The sequence below is a fragment of the Pseudopodoces humilis genome, chromosome 14 (genome assembly GCF_049639895.1).
Source record: "Pseudopodoces humilis isolate 2021_Gansu_Grassland_sample_001 chromosome 14, ASM4963989v1, whole genome shotgun sequence".
In the NCBI taxonomy this organism is placed as follows: Eukaryota; Metazoa; Chordata; class Aves; order Passeriformes; family Paridae; genus Pseudopodoces; species Pseudopodoces humilis.
Window position 1 is genome coordinate 14,193,090 of NC_142213.1, and position 8,042 is coordinate 14,201,131.

General features: G+C 45.0%; 1 protein-coding gene across 1 annotated transcript; it reads left to right on the forward strand.

Moving 5' to 3' along the window:
• Positions 1 to 3,801: 3,801 nt before the first annotated feature.
• POP4 (POP4 ribonuclease P/MRP subunit) lies at positions 3,802 to 7,259 on the forward strand. The gene is made up of 7 exons (XM_005526391.3): positions 3,802 to 3,912; positions 4,216 to 4,268; positions 4,689 to 4,912; positions 5,552 to 5,629; positions 5,849 to 5,910; positions 6,253 to 6,354; positions 6,782 to 7,259. Exons 1-7 carry the CDS (start codon positions 3,858 to 3,860, stop codon positions 6,916 to 6,918), a joined length of 711 nt encoding a protein of 236 aa, XP_005526448.3. The 5' UTR covers positions 3,802 to 3,857; the 3' UTR covers positions 6,919 to 7,259.
• Positions 7,260 to 8,042: the final 783 nt, after the last annotated feature.

Below are 8,042 nucleotides of genomic sequence, written 5' to 3' on the forward strand. Positions count from 1 at the left end.
CTACTTGTAGTTTCCAGTAGTTATCTCCAGGTATTCTAGGGTTGACCTTATTTTACATATTTTAAGATAGATATAACTTCATATTTTGATAGAAGAATTTATTGGTGTTTAAAAAGTGGCCTCCTTAACATGTGGTGAAATTGAATTCCTTCACAATCCTCTTTTCACTGACACTGCCATGTAGTAAAGGTTGGTATATGGAGGAACTGGAGTTCTGTATGCTAAATCAAGCTGAAAACGGGCACATTTCTTCCATACGGGGACACAATTTGTTTTTTTTTTCTCTGAGACAGTGAGCTGAATTCCAACAGCACTGTACAGACAGTCTCGGGCTGCCCTCTAGTGTGAGCAGCTGTGGGGACGGGGCACAGCCTGCCAAAAACCCGCCTTGTTTCAGTTTGTTTTTTAAAACCCAGCTATTAAATCATCGGGATTGTCTGAAAACATTTTTGGATTATTATTTGCTTGTGATTTCTGTTCCACTGAGATCTATTTGGACTGTGCTTCCCAGCGCTTTCTTGTTTCTGTCGAGCGCAGACAAGCCCGTCTTTTGTCTGTGCCCCGGAGCGGCAGCTGCAATTCGAGATGAGAAGGAGGCAGAACTGTAAGGAAATAATGACCCTTCAGCTGGGAAGGACAGCTTATCAGCTTGGGGCGGGGGCAGAACACGATGACAAACCAAGAGTTAAGGGCGAGCTGATAAAGCAGAAAAATTAATGGAAAAATATATGGAAAAGAAACATTTGAGGGATGCATGGTACTTCAAAAGATGCTGCTCATCAGCCAGCCACAGAAATCTAAAAGCAGTCAACCAAGCCCCTAATGCAAGAGTTCGGGCTCACACACACAAATACTGCAAACCTTCCTCTGGCATACCTGCACTGACAGGAGATGAAGATTCAGGCTACCTGTGTCAATCATTCCATGTATCCCTCGGGCTGGACACAGCAGACCTCACCCACCCACCAGCCCCAGACATTTCCTAGATGGGTTTTTCCAGGGAACCCCAAGTACTGACTCCCTGGGAAGGTCCTGGCTGCACAGCCAGTGCTGGGAGGGAACAGTTGTGTTGGGTATGGTCAGCCACTGGCCCTAAAACTGCTGGCACAGAGCTCCCCCCAGGCCCAAAGGAGATGTCAGGAGCAGGATGCCAAGGCTGGGTGCAGGCAGGAGCTGGTGGGATGGTGGCAGGGCTGACACGGACTAGATGGACGCTGCTTCAGCACAGCCGTTGGAAGGGGGTGGGAATTGCATTATCTGGATAGAGGAAATCAGATCAGAGGGCTTTAAATGGAAATTATTTTCACCAGTACAGATGTCCCTAGGGACCAAATTCAGCTGCTAATACAATTTGGCCAAGTGGAATAAACAATATTGATCTTGAGAGTTCAAATGCTTGCTGAGACAGTCCTTCTAGAGAATTACAGTATTTATTTCCTGCATCACTGTCAGCAAAAGTATAACAGTGATTACAGCCCAGTGACTTTTTGCACACACCAGTTAACTTCATGCTCATCTCTCGCTTCAGTTCATAATTACTATTTTTTTTTTTTTAAATCCCTGATCTGCTATTCTTGTGTCACACAAACATCTTTAATTATACTGTCTTCAGTCACTTCACATCTCAAGTTTTAGCTTTCTGTGACCGTCACAATAAAGCTCATTCTGTAATTGCTCCACAGCCACACAGCTCTCCCAGGACACTGTGGTTCCCCATCCTGGCCTGCACACAGGTTCTTGCCCATCCCTGCAGTTCAGCAGCCCCAAGAGGTACAGCAATATCCTCCCCCAGGGCACACAGCTAGATTGTGCCCATGAAAGGGGTTTGCAAAGGTGTGAATGGGTTATTATTTTTGGAGAGCAATAAATAAAGCCATATAGATTTAATTGGATAAGAAGCACCAATGTTGGCACCTATAGCATGGTATTAATAATGTATATCAGGGAATTTTATCACTACAAGTCTATTCCAAGGTGATTTACTTGAAGTAAAAAGCTTCAAAATTCTAAGACACTAAGGGTGCTGCATATCCCGAAACATGCATTACCATTATTTGCTGGCATATTTCCACATCATTTTACATTCACATCTTGCCCATCTTTCCTCATTTCTCTGAGCCTTTTTTTTCTTATCTACAAACTGCCTTTGCCTATTCTGTGGTTTCTCAGTTTCTTCACCTATTCTTTTTCATATTTATTTGATGTGAGTCTCAGCTTCTGATGCAGAGCCTTCTTGCTGGGACACACACTAACGCTGATCTCACTCCCTCAGACATTATATCTGAAGATAAATTGGGAAATGAAGATGTAGAGCTGTTGGAAGAGACTGGTTTCCCCAGGCACCAGTTTAGCCTGGATCATTGGATTTACAACACCAGCACCGCCAACACTGATTTGACTATTAATCCCTGAAGTGCCCTAAGAATTGCAGCATAAATCCAGTGAAGGAGCACTCATACGGCCCTAAAGACCCATAGCGCTTATCCTGGTACTCCATTCATGAAAATTGATCTTCTCATAGTAGCAATGACAACTCAAGGAGTCCATGCATTGTAAAACCAAGAGATCTACTTGCTGTGGTAACGTACTTAACTGTCAGGAGGTCTGTGATACAAACCAGCTGCTGTTCATGCTTAATACTCTGCAGAGACCGGCCTTTCTCCTTTACACACTTCCAGAGAGATCTACTATTTCATCCCCTGTTAAGGATCACTTTAGTACCTTTGTGCCCCACAGCAGTACTCCACAAAATCATCATGTTTCCTATACCCTGCCTCCGTAACTCCCTCCCCAAATATCCTTTACCAAGCAGTGCTTAATTATCTGCTAAGCCAATATCGCCATGTGACAAGAATATAAATCTTTTCTGTATTTGGAGAAAAATCATGCCTGAGCAGAGGACTGCAGGAGTTGTGACTGGGCTGGCAGGAAAAGGAATTGGCCACTCTGGTTTCAAGATATTTCCGTGTTCTAAGTGAGCAGGACTTTGTCCTATCCTGGTAGGAAAGAGGCCCTGATGTGTCAGAGGACATAAATCTCACAGAGAGTGGCGTCTTCATATGTCTTGACCTTGATTGCTAGAAACACGAGGGCTGATTTTAACCACAGATCTCGTGTTGCTGGGTGTGCAGTTCCAGGAACAGACCTGACACACTGATAACCACAGAGAACAGAGACAGACACTGCCTGCAGCAGCAGCCACAGCTGTGGCTGGAGAGGCCTTGGAGGACAGGATGGGAATAGGAAAGAACATCTGTCTCCCACCCGGAGAAGTGGGATGGGATGAACTCCAGTAGGGTCAGAGAGGACCTGTGCCTGCCATGGCCCCCGCAGCTTGGGCAGTGGCTGGCTGCAGCACCACGCTGATAAACCTCGGGAGAGAGGTCTCCAGAAGAAATGAGGCAGCAAAAGCGGGAGGTGAGGAGACTGCAGGATGGAAAGGTGGAAATGTCTATCCCAGCATCTGCGGCGGGAGTGACTGCAGGGTGAGAGGAGTGAGCACTGACACGGCCAGGCTGCCCATGACGAGTGTCCAGACCCTGCTGGGACCATGGGAAGGACACTGACATGTCACTAGCCAACAACAGCCTTGTGTACCCCGTGTCTGTGACCTTACCGCAGCGCTGGATGACCACGGAAAATGAGGCGGCTGTGTTACAGAACGTATGTTTGACAGGGCTTCTTAAAAAGAAACACCCCCATGACAGTAAATTAAATACCTGTTGCTCAGTTCAGAGTATTTATTAGCATAAGAGCAGTAAATAGCCAATTACTACAACAGCTTCCCTCACGGGAGCCCCCAGCTACCGCGGGCGGCGGCGCCGCCTTGTGGCCAGGCCGGGAGCGCCACTCTGCGCATGCGTGCCCGACACGTCATCGGCCCGCGCCGGCTGCGCCGCGACGCCATGGAGGGTGAGGGGACTGGGGACAGGGGAGAGAGAGGGACGGGGATAGAGGGAGGTGAGGGATGAGCGGGGAGAAGTGGAGGGTGAGGGATAAGGGGCGAGCGGTGGAGGGTGAGGGATAAGGAGAGAGAGGTGGAGGGCGAGGTATGAGGGGGGGAGCAGTGAAGGGTGAGGGATGAGGGGGGAGCGGTGGAGGATGAGGCACGGGTGGAGGGTGAGGGATGCAGGGAGATGGATGCATGGAGATGGAGGGTGAGGGATGGGGGTGAGCGCCCGCCCCGTTCGACCCCCGCGCCGCCGTGCCTTGCAGAGCAGCTGTACCGCCGGCTGTCGCCCGAGGAGAGCGGGGAGCTGCGCCTGCAGGTACGGAGCAGCCCCGGCCCGCAGGGCCCCGGAACGCCGTGCCGGGGGCTACCTGGCCATTCCCACTCCTACACGGTCTTCTAAACCCCATCAGGCACCGACTGGCCGGGGGTGGGTTGGGTCTCCGGTTTTCCCCTGTATATCCCGCTCGGAACTCGGCGTTTCGAACGAAATGCAAAAAAAGGGCTTTTCCTCCAAAACGTGATTCCGAGAGCGGGGAGGGAGGGAGGGCCGGGGTGGGCCCGCGCTCGGCACTGCACGCAGGGGCTTCGGCGTGGAAACATCTCCCTCCACTGGCACCGAACGGAAGATCTCCAATTCCCACGGAGATTTTGCCGAGTTGACGAAGCCACTGGTCAGCAGCAAGTTCTAATTTAATGAACACGTGCTACTTTTAAGTGTCCTTTCACATGTCTTTAGCCCCAGGGCTCAGAAAAAGCCAAGACATTTGTACATGCCTTCCTGAAGCGTAGCATGCCCAAAATGAAAGATGAAGCTATCCAGGATATGTTATCTCGGAAAGCTGTCGTTCTGGAGCATTATCCCAAAAAAAAGACCAAGCAAAAGAGGAAAAAGACAAAAGGTTTTACTGCCAAGCAGAGGCGAGAGCTGCGTCTGTTTGAAATTGAACCTGAACAGCAAAGGTAAGACTTTAAATGTCTTCTTTGTGTAGTAAAGTAGAGCTACACCAAAAGTGTGTAAAAGCAGCAGCACGTGCATGTGGATAGGAACCCTCCAGTGTGTAGTCAGTGTGAAACACTAGTGGCATTTCAGCATGAACAAAGAGTTCTCTTGTTTGCATTGGTGAAAGATTCATTTCTGTTGAGTTCATTTTGTGTACATAAATATGGTAAGAAATCAAACACAGACAATTCCCTCTGGTTTCAATTTTTAAAGTTGGACTGTCTGTGACCAGAGAATCAAAATTCTGCATAAGGTTACTTGAGTTTATCATGCTGAATTTGCTACCAGAGTTAGCTAATTTGCTATCATCCCTGCTTTGCTAACAGAGTAAGCAGGGAGATAAAAGAGTGGAGAAAAATGGAGAAATCTCTTCAGTCTTAGCCTGATGCTGTAAAGCACATCACCGTTTTGGGCTGGTAGACAGGAGCATGCTTTGTGCTTGTTTTATAAAGTAAACCAGCTGTTTGGAGTGGGTCACCTTGCAGGGTAACTTAAAAATGTCAGTCTTAACTCTGTGGAAATACAGAGTACTTCAGTAATGGACTTTTTTATAACTAAATTTTGTATAATACTTTTCATTTCTCTTTTTTTTACTGCAGATATGCCATCTTCCTCCCACTCCACGAGCTCTGGAAACAATACATCAGAGACCTGTGCCATGGACTCAAACCCGATGCGTATGTTGACATATTTTAAATTTATTCTGGGTTTTATACAGCAGATATTTCCAGTTTATTGAGTTATTGCTTGAAATGCTGTAGCTAGCTGATAAGCATATTGCTGCCATTTCACAGAATCACAGAATTATCATGATTATGACAGTCATGGTCACATTTTGTAAATCTGAGAGTTCATATCATTTTTCCCCCTCTTCTGATCCCGTTCTCTTCTTCAAGGCAACCCCATGTGATTCAGAGCAAGCTGCTCAAAGCTGATCTCCATGGAGCCATTGTTACAGGTATTCTGTCTGTTTGCTTGTAGAACATCATCTGAAATGCAGTAGATGCCCCTGTAGTTCAGGTGCTTATTTCTAAATGCCTTTCAATATCGGTAACTCTAGAATCACATAGTTGAGATTGTATTTCTCTCCTTAAAAATGCTAATTACTTTATGACTTCTCTTGAAAATCATGTTGTTGGTTGCAAGGGTTAACTGCACATTTTTCCAGTGATTACTGTAACTGCATTATTTCAGAATATTTAAATGTTTATGTTTGAAAATGTGTAAAATCATGAGGCAACAGGAGAACAACAAATAACGTGCATCTGAAATTTTCTAATACGTACTTCTGTTCTTTCAGTTACAAAATCAAAGTGCCCTTCTTATGTTGGGATAACGGGAATCATTCTACAGGAATTTAAACACATCTTCAAAATTATCACTAAAGAGGACAAATTAAAAGGTATATAAAGCATTATTTTTCAGTTCTTTTCATGACTTGAATCATAAAACCATTTTTGAGCACACTCTTCATTTTGTGCCTCTGAGTACATTGGTTTATATGAGTGCTTTTGGCTCTTTGCATAGAGTGGCAGAAGTCACCATTCAACAGCCCAATATCTTACCAAAAACACATCTCATTAGAGATGAGCAATTTTTTAAAAGTGCAGCACTTAACTGTATGCTCCTGCACAAGGGCTAACTTTGGTAATTCCAGTTAAATGTGGAGGCTTGGGTTATTTTTCTTCTCTTGATAAAGTATAAAAACCTTGAAGTGCCTCAAGGCTCAAATCTACAGGTGAATAAACATGCCTGGGTATGTCAGTGTATTTCCATAACAGGGACTAATGTTAGCACGCTTTGTTCACTTGTGTCCTTTTGCATTTCAGTTGTTCCCAAACTTAACAATGTATTTAGCTTGGAGCTTGATGGATTCATTTCCTACATCTACGGCAGCAAGTTCCTGCTCCGAGCAAGTGAGCGCTCTGCAAAAAAATTCAAGCTGAAAGGATCTATTGACCTGTGATTTCAGGGAAAGTCAGAAGCATTCACAGAAACATCTGCTGTTTTCCTGCAGTTCAAAGAGCAGGTTTTCTGGCAGATGGACAAAGCAACAGCCATGTGAAATATTTAGAAAGCATTTCTTTTTGCTGAAAAGTGAGCAGTATCTGCTGTCTTTAAGCAGTCTCACTGACTGTTGAATTTGGTTGTATGTGGGGTTTTTATTTGTATATAATATTCTAGCTTTTATTAAAGTTATATGATTAATATTAACTACCTAACTTCTGTTTCAGTTTATAATTGTAAATTTGTACAGTGAAAATTACATTTTGTAACTGTAATAAATGTTGTTGCCTTCTGTATGCATTGGGCTTTAGCTGCCTGTGGTGTACTTGCAGGTGCTGACAACTGCTCTTTGCAATCGTTGTGCCTGGGCCAACATCAGCACCTTGGCCTGTTGCAGACACATACAAATAAACAGTTTCAGCTGTCAGGTTTTACCTAGAGTATCTCCCTGCTGGGGTTGATACTGTTACAGGTCCCACTTGTCTACAATATAACCCCAAGTTAATTATGTACAATAATGTGTACTGTAACCACACCAAGCCTCCTGCAGCCCTGCTGCCAGAGCTCACCGACATCCTGCTGCTTTCAGGCTGTCAAATACCTGTATCAGTACACGTTGTCACGGCACAGTGCAGGGAACACAGCACAGCCCCTAAGAGGGAAGCACTTGAAGCTAGAAATTCACAAATGGAAGTGACCCTCATTCAATCTTGTATTTCAATTACCCACAAAATTGCTTTATGAATATTTAACCTCTGTCCACAGAGCTATTGTGCTTTGTCTGTCCTCAGCCCCTTTTTTACTGTACACTTCATTTTTGATTGCCCAGATCACAATCCCTCATTGACTGGGCAGGTTTGACATGTTTGGGAGGTGGAAGTGACCCCTTTATTTAGATTCCTTCACATTTTTTTGTTGCAAAAGTGCTTCTATGATAGCTTTAAGTGTAATTTTCAGGAGCTTTTCATCAATTTTACTATCAAATGAAAGACTTGTACATAGGAAATTTTTTCCCCTGTCACCATTCAAGCATTTGTAGCCAAGCAGGGTCATTTCTTTAAAGAGGACACAGCTGTTCCTCAC

Coding starts and splice junctions, on each gene's coding strand:
- POP4 (XM_005526391.3), top strand. CDS start 3,858: ATGCGTGCCCGACACGTCATCGGCCCGCGCCGGCTGCGCCGCGACGCC. Junction 4,269..4,688: donor GCGGGGAGCTGCGCCTGCAG/GTACGGAGCAGC, acceptor ACATGTCTTTAG/CCCCAGGGCTCAGAAAAAGC. Junction 6,355..6,781: donor TAAAGAGGACAAATTAAAAG/GTATATAAAGCA, acceptor TTTGCATTTCAG/TTGTTCCCAAACTTAACAAT.